Genomic DNA, 17,230 nt, shown 5'->3' with positions numbered 1-17,230 from the left:
CAATTTGGATTTTACCGTAGACTGTGAGATCTCTTTGAGACCAAAGGTTTAGAATATTTTTGACCTTCTTGATGATTGGTTCCCAATTTTCCTTACTCATATCTTCATTGCCAACCCATACTCCTAAAATTTTTAGCTTCTCTTCTGTACTCAGGGCTAATTCTTCAATGAATCTGTTTGACCCTTTCAATTCCCCACATAGTAAAACCTTGGTCTTATCTTTGTTTAATTTAGATTCTGTTGCTTTACTGTACATATCTAACAATTTTAGTAACTCTTTGACTGATACTATATCACGTAGGAAAAGGTTAGTATCATCTGCAAAAGCCTTTACCTTAGACTCTGTACCATCAGGCATTATGAGTCCTTTAATACGATAATTTTTCTTTATGGCCAATGCTAAAGTTTCCGCCACTATCACATAGAGTATTGGTGATAAAGGACAGCCTTGTCTTACTCCTCGTGTGAGTCTGAACGTCTCAGACATGAATCCGTTTGTAGTTATTTTACTTGTGGTATTCTCATAAATTACTTTTATCCAATTAATCAGATTATCACCAAATCCAATTTTTTTGAGACACCGGGTTAGGAAATGTCTGTTTACTCTATCAAAGGCTTTGCTCTGATCAATGCTTATTAGCTCAGCTGACAAAGTCAGCGGAGCTAGTCAAATAGCTATTCGATTGGTGTCCGTCCTTCCATCCTTCCATCCTTCCATCTAGCCATCTGTAGACAAAGTTGGGCATTTTGTAATCATACAACCGGAGCACTTCAAATCTAGTCTTGCTTATAAACACCACAGAAAATGTTGGCGATTCGACTCAAATTCAGCTCCCAGGGGGCAAAATGCGTAAATGAAAAAACAACTTTTTGACGCTCTATTCCACATGTTCCAGCAGATAAAAGCTTGAAATAAAGTTGAAAAGGTCTGCATGATACAGAAGTTTTGATATAAAATAGATTAGTGTCGATTTATATCACCAGTTGGCGGTAGTGAGCAAAACTGTTGTCTGACCCCGGATGATTCCGCTTTAAATTTCCCGCCGAGGTTACCTGGAGTACTAGACATCAAGAAAATGGCGGTGACCTTTTTATTTCTACCGGAGCGATGATTTTGTAAGTGACAAATTTTCTTTTTTAAGCCTTTACGGAAACGTATTTTGGTACAGAACTTCACACGTTTATAGAAAAGATCAACGAGAATGTGTTCAAATGCCCTCATAACGATGAGTTCAACGGAATTTGGTCAAAACAACCTTCGAATGGAGTCAACTTTCTTTGCGAAATTGAAGCGACGACCTCATTATTTATCGTAATTTATGCAGATCTGAGTCCAGCTGATGGGTGATGTTCTGATTTGTGTTCAAACTATTGGAAACTTCGGAAATTAGTTCTATTAGTTCTACTATTCTGCAGGAGTATATTATAGCCATTGATGTTGACAGCTAAAAAAAAGCACAAAAACTTTGTTCAGGTTTCTCGTCCAATCACGTGACCTCTCCAACACTCGATAATGCACTCTTTTCGTCCACGTTTTAGGCCAATCTTCGGCATGAACATGAAATCTAATAAGCGCAGTACATAAATCAGATGTTTCTCTCGCCTTGAAAACATTCCTGGGTAAAATCCATTGAGATTGGCCGAGTTAATCTACTTTTTCCGTGCTTAAAATCTCTGCCGCTGAATTCTATAAATAGAAACTATTAACATCGCGGCACTGTGGTTCCCATTGTGCGCCCTCCCACTTCACACCATGTCAGGAAGTTTTACGGAGAGGGAGGGCGTGCGGTAAGAAGAATGGCCAAAATGACGTCACGTTTTCCTGGCAATGCCTCTTGCCAGACCAGTCAAGCACTGGGAAAGCTTCTTTAATTCAGACAACGTTAGAACTAGAAAAACGAATATGTTAATTTGCAAAATTAAAAGCAGATTTCACCACTAACCAGTCAAATCGGAATACGACGGCGCAAAAATGTTCTCGCTTTCCTCCTGCTAAAAAACCTTGTTCCCGCACTCCTATTTTAATTTATGCCAAGGAATATGATATGATCTGTTTTCACTTGTTTGTAATTAAATGGTATTCATATAATGAGATCAATAGTAGTGTCCGTGTCAGATCCCATCGTTAAACTAGTCTTTCTCTCCCCAGGTGCCTTACACGGACCTTCAGGTCCCCATACTCAAGACCAACTCTTACGATATCGCCCTCAAAACAACCCTGGAGTCATGAATTCACAGGTGCTCCTGTAAAATCTCAGTTCTAGTTTACTTATCAAACTTTATCGAGTGTTATCGAATCGAATGGATGTGTCGATCGTCGGGGTGGATTGATATGTAGTTAGGTTGTGCGTCCAAGGCGATTAGGTCATGATTCAGTTAGTTTGAGAAAGATCATGCTCATTGTAGCTGCCCACGGACAAACGGACATTGAAGTCGAGATTGTACAACATACAGGTTTATTATGTACTTGACTGTAAAATCTGTAACGATAAAAACAATAAACATTTTTGAGAATTATGTCTACATCTGCTTTCCTCAAACGTGTTAAACTCTGAAAAGTTCCTGTGAAGAATACTTATACATGTGTGGCAATTGGATGCTTGGCCGGTGCTGTCCCCTACGTGGACAGAGACACACTACTGGGACCATGTGCTTTCACGCACCGGTGCCGCGCCACCTAACGGCTGAAACTGGAACTAAATCTAGTCCTGGACGTGGCTTCGTGCCCTAAAATTGAGTTAAATGAACCAGGCCAAAAACTAAGGCCAATTGGAATGTCTACTGGCTCTGCAGAGCACATTACCTAAACCTAACTAAAGAAATAAGACCAGAAAACAACCTCAAGAAACTCGTTGGCATTTCGCCAACTTCTAAATCAAGGTTGCAATTCCTGGAGTGGTGCATGCGCCGGCACAAAAGGCCTTCAAAAGTCACTAAAATCTATGTGACATCACCAAGCTACTGTTTCAAAGGGGGCAAGGGGTTTCTATACATCATTTTAGCCTAAAGCGGCACTATTTACCTCTTTGAGTCCATCAGAAATAATGAGTTTATACTCCGAAATTCCTGTCCGTGACAACTTTCACAAATACATCTTATGTCCACGGGGTTCCCAGCTTCCGGACTCAGGGATTCTATTTCCGTATCTGCTGTTTTACATGGAGCGCACTGATTGCGCAATACTAAATCTAGGCGCACTAACACTCCCCCAAAAATTGCAGAATGCAATTTTCAGAATTTCTATGAACTTGGATTTCAAAAATAAACCCAAACCTTAAAAGTCAAAAGTGTCTCAGTTCAGCACACTCCAGAGCCCAAATGCATGAGTCCGCATAATCACACCTGCAGACAACTCAAAATTCAAATTTTAGCAAATCATGTCACATAGGAGACAATTCAAAATTTCAACAAAATATGTCACAATGTGGACAACTACTGCCAATGCTACTGGCAATACTGAACTGAAACACAGCAACACCCTAAAGGTGCTGCAACTTGCACTATCCTCTCAAGTCATCACGAATGTTCATAAAATCATAAACTGTCTTGTCTTTATATCAAATTGGACTAAACTCACAGCCACTTTCTCAAATAGATGGAATGAGTCTCAGGGTTCTGAGCATTTCAACCAGGAAGACCAAAGAAAAATCCCATTTAGTACTGGGACCACAAAAGGGCACAACCAACCAGTTCACGCTACCAAATGCTCAGAATAATCAATAGGAGAGATCTCAGTACACAAGAGTGAGAACTTAGCGTTAGTCCAAAATTAGTCCAGAATGTCCTCTGAGTCACTAGTATCCCACTGCTGGATACGTAGAATGCGACTGTGAGTGTACTCAAATCAACACAAAGACACAATCCAGACCGGACAGAGCCTAGAGCCAACTGAGACTGAGGATAAAATAATGGCCAAATCTGGTGCTTTGGCAATCTGCCAATTATAATGCAAACCTCAAATTCAATCTCAAACTATCAGACTCGGGAGGTGACAACACTGTCAGGTCAGTAAAGTGTCCAAAATGAGAACCGGTGTTCTCTACTCACAGATCGAATCAAATCACCAGAATTACTGTAATCCACTTCGCGATAGAATCCTTAAAGTCAAGACAAACTGATAATTACAGAAAATAGAATCCTTCACACAAGCTAGTCAAGACAAACTGACAATTACAGAACAGGCTCAGGAGAATCTATAGACAATACATAGTATCATAGAAAAACAAGGGTGTAGGCACAAATATGTGCTGCTAGCTAAACAAATTTCTCAAGAGAGCCGAGACCCTTCTGCAGTTGCCAAGACGCCAGGACCAGATGTCCGAATTTGGGGGTGAGAGGTTACTAGCACATCGCCTTGCGCGCAATTCACCACTATGATCACTGAAGCGACGTATCTCCAAAACGACTGAATTATTACGCAAGTGTTTGAGAAACGAATTACTGCTGCTTAACGTCTTCGGCTTCCTTTACCAGGACGAGCTCGTGTATTGGCCTTTCGAGATAGGTCAATCGACGTACTTTGTTGTCCGGTGAGCGATCTCCAACCTTGACCTTGACCTTTCGAACCAGATTGTCGTCTCCTGTGTACGTTTCCTGGATTCGTGCCAGCTTCCACACGTTCCTCGGTAGGTTTTTGTCGCGTACAAGTACAACATCGCCCTTCTCCAGATTGCGTTTTGGGCAAATCCACTTCTGCCTGATTTGGAGGTTTTGTACATACTCCTTGCGCCACCTGTGCCAAAACTGGTCTGCCAGTTGCTGTACTCGACGCCAGTATTTCCTGAGCATGAGATCCTGGACAGGAAAGTTTCCAGGGGGTGAGACGATGACCCTGGATTTCATTGTTAGTAACATGTTTGGTGTCAATGGCACCAAACTCGTAGCGTCGTCGAGATTTTCGACTGTCAGAGGGCGGCCATTTATTATCGCTGCCACTTCGTAGAGGAATGTCCTGAGACTTTCATCGTCAAGCTGCTTGCCATGTGAGAACAGCATCGTATTCAAGATGCTCCAGGTAGTCTTGATTTGGCGCTCCCAGACGCCGCCTTGGTGGCTAGCACTGGGTACGTTCATTTCGAAGGTAAAATCCCCATTTTCTTTCAGGAGGAATTTTCCTACGGCGTCCAGGTCAACCTCGTCCCAGGCATCCTTGAGCTCATGTTCACAGCCAACAAAGTTACTTCCACAGTCAGCTCTCAAGATTTTTATGCTTCCCCTGACTGCAATGAATTTGCGGAGCGCCATGATGAAGGAGTCGGTAGACATAGTGTTAACAGTCTCAATCTGGACCCTCATGGCCAAGCACGTAAATATTACTCCGTACCTCTTCAGCTCTCGTTTCCTTGGCTCAGTGATGTGGAAAGGACCAAAAACATCAACCCCACAGTAGGTGAACGCAGGGGCTGTTTGCAATCGGTCCTTGGGCAGGTCTCCCATCTTCTGCTTGTTGGTTGTTCCTCTGAGCCTGCGGGACAGCACGCATTTGTCGATGTAACTGGCCACAGCCCGGCGACATCCGATGATCCATACTCCCTCTTGACGTATGCTGTTCATGGTCATTCCCCGACCTTGATGCTGCTCAGCTACATGATGATGCCTAATGAGGAGGGTGGCGACATACGATTCCCTTGGCATTATGACTGGATGCTTAATGCCATGATCATATTCTGCTTTCTGTGTCTGTCCTCCTACTCTGAGGATTCCTTTCCGGTCGATGAAGGGGTCCAACTTGTACAGAGGAGAGCTGGCTTTAATGACCTTGACATTCTCTCCCCCAGTGCCATCCCGGCCTTCCAAATCCTTTATGATGCCTATTTCTTCGGCAAATGCCTTGAGCTGAACTGCGTTAAGAATCTCTCTCTCAGCACGCTGCATATCCTCCGCTGCCAGGGGGCGCTGCTTAATGGTTGCGTCTTGTTTTCCCAAGAGACGGTCCCTATATCTGAGACATATGGCAATGGCTGTTTTTGCTGCCTCCCATGAGGAGAAGCTGCTCAGTCTCTCGAGCAGAGATGGGTACATGTTTGCTGCCTTGGCATTCACTGCCAAAACAGCTCCTGTGATTTCCCTCTTAACCTCTGGATCATCCTCAATCTCTTCAACCTCCTGATGCCCAGCCTTGGGAAGCTCCCTCTCCCATAAGAAATCAGGTCCCCTAAGCCATCTAGCAGTACCACTTGCAAGTTGCTCAGGGTTCAGTCCACGTGAGGCTTCATCAGCGACGTTCTCTTCCCCCGCTACATGGCGCCACTGACTCGGCTCAGTCTCTTTTCGGATTTCCTGCACTCTGTTTGCGACGAAGACGTGATACCGGCGCTCCTCATTTGCGATGTAACCCATGACCACCTTGCTATCGGTCCAAAATGTCTGCTCAGCAATCTTGTAATCAAGCTCCCTTGTCAGCAGAGTGCTTATCCTGACAGATGTCAGGGCCGCAGTTAGCTCCAGGCGAGGTATGGTGAGTGGTTTCAAAGGAGTAACTCGACCCTTCCCCATGATGAAACTGCAGTGTACGTCGCCTTGCCTGCTCACAAGACGGACGTATGAACATTGTCCATAGGCCCTGCTGCTCGCATCAGAGAAGTGGTGTAGAGATGCTGATGCCACTTCCCCAAATCCACCTGGCTTATAACATCTCGGTGTTGACAGCTGCTCCAAGTGTTGCAATTCACTCCTCCACTTTTCCCAGTCCATCCTGAGATTTTCTGACAGAGGTGTGTCCCAGTCTGCATTTTCTCTGCATAACTCCTGCAAGATCATTTTTCCCACTAACAGGACAGGTGCAGCCATTCCTAGGGGGTCGTAAATAGATCCAATTGTCGACAGGATTCCGCGGCGTGTCAATGGTCGATCCTTGAGGACGATTCTAAATGTCAGAGTGTCACTTTCGATGCACCACTGTATTCCCAACACACGCTCTAGGGGATAACTGAGCTCCCCCTTGTTCATAGGCAGCTCGCTTTGTCTCAGACTAGGCAGACGGTCCTCCTCTGGAATACTCTCCAACACCTCTCTGCAGTTCGACGCTATCTTGTGGAGGTGTAGTCCGCCTTCCCCGCAGGCCTCCTGGGCTGATTTGACCAGTGATAGAGCTCCCTCTATGGTTGGTTTTGACCTTAATCCGTCGTCAACATAAAACTGCTGCATGATGAAATCTGCCGCCTCCTCTCCATACTTAGGCTTAAAGTCACTGGCAATCTGTTTTAGACCGAAAGCATAGCATGCTGGAGCACAACGTAGACCAAATAGGAAAAACATGCTGCGATATTCCACTGTTGGCTTTGACTCGTCCCCTCCTGGCCACCACAGGAACCTAAGGTAATCCCGATCATCTTTATTTACCCGGAACTGATGAAACATACGAGCGACGTCACATGTTACAGCCACGGGTTCGTGACAAAATCTGCATAGCACCCCTACCAGTGAATTCATCATGTCCAGGCCCTGAAGTAGATAATCATTCAGACATCGTCCCAAATATTGTGCTCGACAATCAAATGCCCCGCGAATCTTCTCAGACTTGGGACCAAACACAGCAAAGTGAGGAAGATACCACAAATGTCCCTCCTTCTCGGTTTGACGTTCTGTTTCCCCAATTGGCTCTACATCTCCCTCGGCAATGATCTTTTCCATGAATTCGACATATTTCGTCTTCAGCTGAGGGTTGCTCCTAAACTTTGACTTCAACTGATTGAGACGACTCAGGGCTGCAGGTTTGTTGTTCGATACTGTTGGTGCCTTATCCCCTTTAAATGGGAGGGGCATCTGGTAATGCCCGTCGGGAAGTTGATGGATTCCTGATTCCATCTTGGCTAGGAACTGAGAATCCTCCTGTGAAAAGGGATGTACAGACTCGACCTCATGAAAATCTGTCTCCAACACAGAGATAACTTCTTTCACTCCTGTTTTCAGACAGATTGTGACCTCTGGCATCGCAGTCTCCATAGGCTGCGTCCTATTCCCTGATGATGCTTCACCGCAGACGACAATATGATGACTACTGCCTTTTTCCACTTCCTGTTGTTCTGTAGGGTCAGTCAAACCAACAATACTCCAGCCTAGATCCGTCCGTTGCGCAAAGGGTTCATGTCCACGGCCACAGATCACCTCCCTAGGCGCTAGTGCCCTTGAGCAATTATATCCTATCAACATCCCTACCTCACAGTCCAAGGTAGGCTCCAGCTCCTCAGCAATTCCTTCTAAGTGGCCCCATTTCCGGGCTACCTCAGGGGTAGGTATATGACCCCTATTGGCTGGTATATTCGATCTTGTATAAACCTGGGGTAGGTGAACCTCTCTGCTGCAACTGCCTAGTCCCTTGACCACCAACCCACTTATCTTATTTGTGTCTACAAGTTGCGATTCAGCCGTCATCGTTGATAAACTGAGTTTTGTTTTGATGCCACTAACTCCTAGTTTATGTTTGGTCTCCTCTAGTATAAAGGATACATCAGACTGGGAATCTAGCATAGCATAGCAGACATGCCTCACAACCGGCCTGTCTTGGTGATACACTTCTACAGGTACAATCATTGAGCTCAGGTTTTGTCCAGTACCCAATTTAGCCTTGACCCTATGCACTGTTCCACCCTTAGTATCTCGCTGGGGCTTCCTTGACTCTTCATTACCGGTACCGGGTTTCACTGGCGCCGTTTCACCATGTAGCGAGGTAGGGTGACGCTTGGAACAGGTTTTACAAGTCCCCCTGTACGACAAAACTTAGAACGATGTCCAAATCCTAGGCAGCCGTAACACAGACCGCGTTCTTTGATGAAGGCCTTCCTATCGGTAAGCGATTTACCCAGGAACTTGTACAAACATCCAAGTCATGTCCTTTTTCACACAGCGCGCAAGACTTCGGCGTTGTCCGACTCTCAACTACTGTGCTCAATGTACGCCCAACACCAATGACTTTGGGCGACTTATCATTTTTGTTTACATTTTGAGTCTGACCTAGTGCCTGTTGATCCTTGCTGAATGTCCCCGTGATAGGATCATTTGCTATCTCCGACTCCTGATATACGAACTCTGTGAATCGCCTGAAAGGTGGGTATTCCCCATGTTTAGAACGCCAATCAGCTACTATCCGCGCCCATCTCTTTACCAGCCAGTCCGGTAATTTCATTAGCAATTTGCGATTTTCCCTGTCATCGTCAAGTACTCGTAAAGAACCAATGGATTTCTTTGCTGCTTTGCACTGTCTAAGAAAATCTGAGAATTTACAAAGTGCCTGACTGTCCTTTGGATGAACCTTTGGCCACCCTTCCAGCTTATTACGAAAAGCCTCTGCTACAATGAAGGGGTCTCCATACCTCTGCTCAAGCACTGCCTTTGCCTCATCAAATGCACTGTCACTACTAATCAGAAAGTAACCTTCCACTTCCTCTTTAGCCGGTCCAGCCAAGTACCGTCTCAGGTAGTGCATTCCTTTCCCTTCTATCAATGTCTTAAAGGCTGCTAACCAACCAGCATACAACAGGGGGTCACCAGAAAACACCGGCGGTTCTGGTGGTGGTAGACGACTGAGACTCATTTGACTAACTAACACGGAAAGAAGGTCACCCTGTTGCGGTGGGTTACCCTGGTTAGACTGTAAGTCAATGAGGTTGTCCTCATAATGTTCACGGGGTGCAACCATCGGAGATGTACAGAGTGGCTGCCTGGCGGTACACGCATCCGCCAAAATGTTCAGGCCCTGGAGGCCATCGGGCTCAGCAGCATCAACACATGCATTTGCCGCATCCTTCAGAAACCTGTCCATGTGGGCCTTGTCTGACCCCGACGCAATAATTTCAGCAGGTTCAGACGTAACCATGTCAACCTCAATGTGTTTAGAATCGGTAACACCATTAACAACGGTCACATCCTCCTCGTCCTCAAGTTCAGCGATTTGGAGCTCCTTTTTCAGCTTCAGCAACTCCAACCTGTCATTAAGATCAGCCTCTATCAGCTCCATATGAATCCTCTTCGTCTCATGTTGATATTGAAGTTCGATCCGCAGCTGACTGATCCTGGCCTTATTACTGCTGGTGGAAGACATCTCGCAATCGTACCTTGTTTCGCAGAGATTTTACTGTAGCTGCCCACGACAAACGGACATTGAAGTCGAGATTGTACAACGTACAGGTTTATTATGTACTTGACTGTAAAATCTGTAACGATAAAAACAATAAACATTTTTGAGAATTATGTCTACATCTGCTTTCCTTAAACGTGTTAAACTCTGAAAAGTTCCTGTCAAGAATACTTATACATTTGTGGCAATTGGATGCTTGGCCGGTGCTGTCCCCTATGTGGACAGAGACAAACTACTGGGACCATGTGCTTTCACGCACCGGTGCCGCGCCAACTAACGGCTGAAACTGGAACTAAATCTAGTCCTGGACGTGGCTTCGTGCCCTAAAATTGAGTTAAATGAACCAGGCCAAAAACTAAGGCCAATCAGAATGTCTACTGGCTCTGCAGAGCACATTACCTAAACCTAACTAAAGAAATAAGACCAGAAAACAACCTCAAGAAACTCGTTGGCATTTCGCCAACTTCTAAATCAAGGTTGCAATTCCTGGAGTGGTGCATGCGCCGGCACAAAAGGCCTTCAATTAATCAATTACCTGCACTCCCTGTGGGGTGAATAACATTACCTTTTGAACAGCTGGCTGTATAGTCCATGGGCCAATGGACGAAATCCTCCCCCACCCTGGGGATTTTCGGAGACTAATTTTTTTGGATACCCTATGGTATGCCACAATAAAATCTGCCTGTTTGCTTTTAAATGGTTGGTGGGTGAATGCACCAGGCTCGGTCAAAGTAGTGGACATCATTTTTTTGGAAAAAAGAGAATTTGGGGGTAGGGGAAACAAAAAAGCTTATATCTTCATGATGCCTAAACCGAATTTCACAAATTATACCTCAAAATGTTTGTCTAAGCCAGTGCTTACTATTAAGATGTATTGTACTCAAATTGGTTATGTATCCAGGTCACCAGAGGTCAAAAGGTCAAGAATTTTAAGGGTTGCTTAAAATCTGGGCTGAGTTGTTCAAAACAACGTTAGGTTTAACTGAAATGTTAAGTCTTAACGTGAATATTTTAATGGGTTTAACTGAAAGAGATAACGTCCTTGAGGATACTTAACGTAACCGTTAGGGATAACGTGACTTTTGTGCTTTAGAACAACCCGGCCCAGGTGTAGGGCGATATGTTATGCAAAAACAACAAATAAAATGAATTGTTCCTTTATTAAAACTTCACAATTTGCATTTTAGAGGTCCAAAGATAATATCAAGGGGGTAATATTCAATCATTTGAAAAAGAATGACTCTGTAACAGTAAATACAATGGCAATGTCAGAAATAGCTAATTTAAAAGGCTTCTAAGCATTTGATAAAAATTCCGGTGGCAGTTATTTAATGAATCACCCAAATGTAGCATATTATACATTAATAATATGTTTGTCTAAGCCAGCCCTAACTGCTTGGAGGTAGATTATTCAAATTGACTATGTAACTGGGTCAACAGAGGTCAAAAGGTCAAGAATTTTAAAGGTTGCTTAACAACTGACAAAGGGTAATATTTTGCCCCAAAACAAAGTATTAAATGGATTGTTCCTGCATAAAACCTTCACAATTGGGATTTTAGAGGTTCAAAAATATCATTAAGGGGGCAGTATATTCAATCATTTTGGAAATAGAATTACTCGGTATCAATATACAAAGGTAATTTTGGAAATAGCAAATTCGAAAGGCTACTGAGCATATAGATCATATACAAGTTCGGTGGCAGTTTTTTAATGATCATTTTCATAAGGTTACAAATATTGTAAATATCTAATCATCCTCATCACTACCTTCTTCGTCTTCAAATATGATATCAACCAAGTTGTCTAATTCATCGTCCTGGGTTTCCTCCACATTTTCAGTGTCTGGCTCTTCAACTAACACATCAACCAGTTCCTTCGGCATTAAGCCCCCGTCAGTCCATTTGATTGTCAGTTTGCCATTTTCCACTTCAAAACCATGTCCATCGGGTGTTGGCACTGTCTGAAAGGCCCGATCTGCTTGATACCATATTAGAGCCTGGTAATTGGCCCGTTTTACATGCATTTTTAGTGCAGCTTTGCATGGGGGCAGTAGGCTCATATCTACCCCATTATAATCAGTTATCAAAGCTCCTTTCTTTGGTTTGTAGCGCTGTAGAAACTTCTGATACCGCAGAGCATTAATGTCAGTTGTAGATGTTCCCTTGGCATAAAGAAGGCAAACAAACTCTTCTAGTCTGTCTAAATCATCATTAGCCACTTCTGTTGACCTACCAAGTTTTAGAAAAACTTCAAGGAATTTAGCATGTGCCCGAAGCCGTTTCAGGGGTACCATCTTTCCTTTATTAACGAATGCACTAGTTGAATCGCAGCCGCTGAATGCATGTAGTGCTGGAAGTGCTGAGCACAGCTCTCTTCCTAAGTTTGGTGACACTTTCTGCAAATCAATGAGACGCCTCTTGTCTCCCACCCCTGTGTCAAATAACACTTGCTGTTTTAGGCTGGCAGCAAAGTGAAGACGTAGAATAAAAACATCTGTGTCTGGAGATCGTACGGTGATCGTGCAATCATCAGATGAATGGCTGGCAATGTGGAGGCAATAAAGGATGATACGAGTGTCTGCTTCTTCTTGATTTGATCGCAGATCTTCCATCAATTCTGCAGTAGTGACATTACCATCAAGACTTTCCAGCCTTACCCATTCTTCTTCACAGACAAATAGGACACTGCGACCTTGGAGCTTTGGTGCATAGTCATCCTTACTCCATTCTGAGAGTAAAAATTTTATGAGTTGTTTCTTGTTTTCGTCGCATGACATGAATGCCTTCCAGTCTCTTGGTACTTTCGTGTTTGGTCCTTTTAGTAGGTGGGCCTTTGCAGCGCCCCTCCTTTCTCGTTCAATCCCCTTAATTGATAATGAAATATATGTATCTGTCACAAAGTCGACACGTTTCGCTCTAGGTAATTGATCAAAGATGTTGGAGGCAAAGTCTTTGAATGTCTCAGGTAGTGCCATTTGTGCCTGTAACAGTGCATTTCCATCTAAAATTTAGCATGCTGAACCTGCTGAACCTGATCTTTCCACAGTCAAATTCTGTTCCAAAGCATGCATTAGTTTTGCTTTGTCAGTTTTTGCAGGAATCCCTTCAAATGTCGCAAGAGAAGATGGAACTGGACCTAAAGGGAAGCTGAGAACCCTCTCCATACTGAGATCATGTTTCAGAGCGAGTACAACTAACTGACCAAAGACGTTTCTTTCAGATGTTACTTGCTTAGTCTTTTTACATTGTCCAGTTACCTTAGCAGTCTTCGCCAAGTTTGCAAAGGTCTTGAGGTTAAGCTTCTTGATTGGAGCATGAAAGCTTTTCTTCTTTTCAACAAGCCGTTCCCTGACAAAGGTCTCATAAGCAGTTTGTCCTTTTTTGTCAGCCTGAAGTAGATCCTCGTCAATCTCATTCGGCGTTGGGGCTCCTGAAGACAGGCAATACAGCACATTCTTATTTTCAACTTCAAATGGGTTCATGAAGTTGGATATTGCATCAAGAACATTTCAGACGTTTTCTTCGCTTTGAACTATACTTGAAGGACGCAAGTCTTTGTGTGAGGTGCTTTCCTGACTCTCCATGTCCAATATCTCCATAGTTGCTTGATGGTAGGAAGCCCTTGAATTTCTAGTCATTGACCACCGATAATATGCTGATTGATTCCTGCTGAAACCAATAATTCCACCGTCTGACTTGGCATGCCGATTGATCGTTTGCTCAATTGTGATATCAACAGCATTTCGTGATGACAGAACATCTGATCTGCTGACACTGAATCCATTCTGCTTCAGAAGATTCTCTGCGCCAGGGTGTGATTCAGGGAGATTCAGTATAGATAGCAGATAGACTGTAGCATACCTAGCGTAGTTGTGATGATCATAACTAAAAAATAGGCTGCACATTTGTTGGATGCTTGCTTTATGCAAATCAAAGTTATTTTCCTTGGTTGCTCTTTGAAATTGCAATATATTCCACACCCGATCCATGTAATTCACCCAGAACATTGGAGTTTTGCCCAATTTACCCTCATGAATTTCTTTTTTAAGCCGATTTTCAGTTCAACGTATTTTGGTGACCTTTTGACCTTTAGTGACCTATTTGATAACCTAATTTGCAATTTTATGATTCTAAGTGATTGATAACTTCAAGACAGTCATTTTGAGTGGTATTACACCGTTTTATGACAAGTAGTTCAAGAATTATGATAGGTTAAATTTCCCCAACCCTGATACATTCCACAATGTTGACTCAAAATGAAAATAAATGTACACCAACTTTGACACGCAGAGGCACCTTCACCCACCAATAATATTTTGGCAAACAAGCAGAAATGTAAACTGTGTACCCTTAGGTATCAGAAAAAAGTGGTGTGCAAAAATCCCCAGGGTGGGGGAGGGGGGTTACGGTGGCCCTTGGACTAGTAGGGGGATGATTGGAACAGCCGGTACACTTGCTGACCTGCTGAACCCAGGTTAATGTTATTTTCAATCCACGATTGCAGGTCACCTGATTTTCGGGATTTCGCGGGAAATGAAATTGTAAACAAATGCATGTGTGCAGTTCAAATGTAAACAAAAATGTATTTTTGTTACTTTTAGTTGCTGGACTTGGGTTTTCCCGCAGTTAGGAGCTGGGGTCAAATTGGCGGTCTATTGTGCTGTTTTAGTCAGAGGCAGCCCTTGATTATGAAGGGATTTTCAAATTAAGGTGACCATGGTCTTTTTATGTGCTCAGCTCACCACAGCTTTCAATACTGCTGAAAGGGTGGATGTCGTCCTGGGTGCCGACAAATGGTACCCAGGTTCGAGATCGATTGGACAATAAGCACCCTGGGTGCCATTGCACTAGACAAACAGCACCCAGCTTCTTTTTGCCTGGCTTACGGATCTTAGGGACGAGGACCTTTCTTTCAATCTTGTTTTATCTCGCGCCGTGGTACATATCACATGGGGCTAGGGAGCGTATGTCAACCTCCTCCAGGAACCAATGAAAATCCGTTATTATAATGAGGTAAACAATGACACGTGCTAGTCTTGTAGTTTGCCATCTTCAGGCAGCGATGACTGTGACTTCATACATCAGGTGGGCGTGGGCACGAAATTCTTCACCCGCGAGTGACTGCATGCTGTTTGACACATGTGTCTTGTACAACCATTATTAAACAATATACAATGGAGTTCGGCTTAGGCCAAAAAGGTGAATAATCAAGTTATCACATCGTGCTAAATGCTACATTTAGTCAATTCGATGTTGATAACAAGGTCTAGGCTAGTAGGCCTAAATCGGCTGCTAGCGCTAATTAGGCCCCTCAAGGGCCTAGATGCCAGCATCAGCACTAGGCCTACCATCATCCCGACACGCATCATGTATCATGTCCATCCATATGTGTGTCAAACTGCTCTCGGTGCTCTGTGTGTAGGCACTATTAATCGATGTTGTGTTCGGATTTGGAACAATGAGTGGGGCTGAGCAAAAAAAAACAACATAAAAAGCAAGTTTAGCTGGTCCTCCAAACAACTTAGCGTCCTCCAATTGCCCTGTTCCCTTGATAGTCCAGCCCTGCTGGCTGTATAGTGTATATCAACATAGTATACAAGACTAGCACGTGTCATTGTTTACCTCATTATAATAACGGATTTTCATTGGTTCCTGGAGGAGGTTGAAATACGCTCCCTAGCTTCATGCCCATGTGTACATATCGACTGATTGTCAAGAAAAATACGCAGCAAATCCACTCATTTTGTCATCACACAATTTTCATTCTCTGAATATATCCCTCCTACAATCCGAAATGTGCTTTCAAAGACCTATAGGCCTGAACGCGTTTTTTTCTGTTTATCTGTTCTTTTTATTTCGCGCACTGCTAATGCCGCAAGTACCACGGCGCGAGATAAAACGAGATTGCAAGAAAGGTCCTCGTCCCTAAGATCCGTTAGCCAGGCAAAAAGAAGCTGGGTGCTGTTTGTCTAGTGTAATGGCACCCAGGGTGCTTATTGTCCAGTCGATCTCGAACCTGGGTACCATTTGTCGGCACCCAGGACGACATCCACCCTTTCAGCTTCAATACTTGATGTATCTGAAGAGGCGCGCGGAACCTGACATGGCCTTACCAAGGAGCTGCTCACGGTGCTGAACTTCTAGCTTGCCTGTCGACTAAGTGCCTTTTTGGCCGAGGCATTGCTACATGTAGGAGGAGCACGCATTTTAAGTTTATAGCAGTGATAGTACAGTTGGTTCAAGCCATTTGGAAGCCGACATGTGAAGGCCTATCTGGGTTCTCCTTCTTCTCCGTATAAAAAGGGGCATATTGCTGACTAAGGAACAAGGCATATTGACATTGCCTCATCATCTCTATGGGACCAATTGATATACTTTATCTGCACGCATATATCATGTCATTTCAGGGTCCGAGTCTGTGGACAATTGGTTTGATTAGTTTGTCTCTTCGATATTGCTCCTTTATTGCATTAGATTTTCATCGCAATTCAATCTATTCAAGATATAGCCAATTTGAACCTGTCTGCGCCAAGGATAGATTGGTTCCAGATCGACTCACTAGGGATACGCAGTAGAGCACTATGTCATGAAAAACGACCCTTTGTAAATTCCAATCACCTGCAGGACAGGTCAATTTCTCTCAATTAATTTTGTTGACTCCTGTAATATCTACCTTATTAAAAAAAAAAGACAGTGGTGTTAGTCCCAAACTGGTAATTTCTATTTATTTTGACCTCTGTTAAATTAGGATACCTCTCAATTACAGACAGCATTTTGTATCCTTGTGCTGTACAACCAAGCCTGTTCATACCACAGTTGTCCATGGAGAAGTCTCATCCTCTCTGACACTTCTTTTCTGTAAAGCTACCGATACAACATACTGAACTAGGGATATCTTCCGTTGCCTCCTGTAATATTTACATACCACGGCTGATTAGTTCAATCATATTTCATCCAGCTGGCAGCTCTGCATTGGAAATTTTAGTGGTATAACGTGTTCTCTTGACCTTCAAACAGTAGTATAAAGCCGATATTTACTACTTTACACCCTCAGTCCTATGTTATTAGGTCATCCAGCTGAGCGCCAGGCCCTTGGGCCTCTTGTTATTGCTAAAGGTTTTTTTAATTTGTTTGCAAAGAAAACTGCATCTTGTG

General features: G+C 43.7%; 1 protein-coding gene across 1 annotated transcript; it reads right to left on the bottom strand.

Moving 5' to 3' along the window:
- Positions 1-4,437: 4,437 nt before the first annotated feature.
- On the bottom strand, positions 4,438-8,532 carry LOC135498661 (uncharacterized). The gene has a single exon (XM_064789045.1). It carries the CDS (start codon positions 8,530-8,532, stop codon positions 4,438-4,440), a length of 4,095 nt encoding a protein of 1,364 aa, XP_064645115.1.
- Positions 8,533-17,230: the final 8,698 nt, after the last annotated feature.

This window comes from Lineus longissimus, chromosome 14 (genome assembly GCF_910592395.1).
Source record: "Lineus longissimus chromosome 14, tnLinLong1.2, whole genome shotgun sequence".
Taxonomy (NCBI): Eukaryota; Metazoa; Nemertea; class Pilidiophora; order Heteronemertea; family Lineidae; genus Lineus; species Lineus longissimus.
This window is presented reverse-complemented; position numbering and strand designations above follow the sequence as displayed.

What these genes read in the sequence shown, in the direction of transcription:
- LOC135498661 (XM_064789045.1), bottom strand. Translation starts at nt 8,532, where the DNA reads ATGATTGTACCTGTAGAAGTGTATCACCAAGACAGGCCGGTTGTGAGG.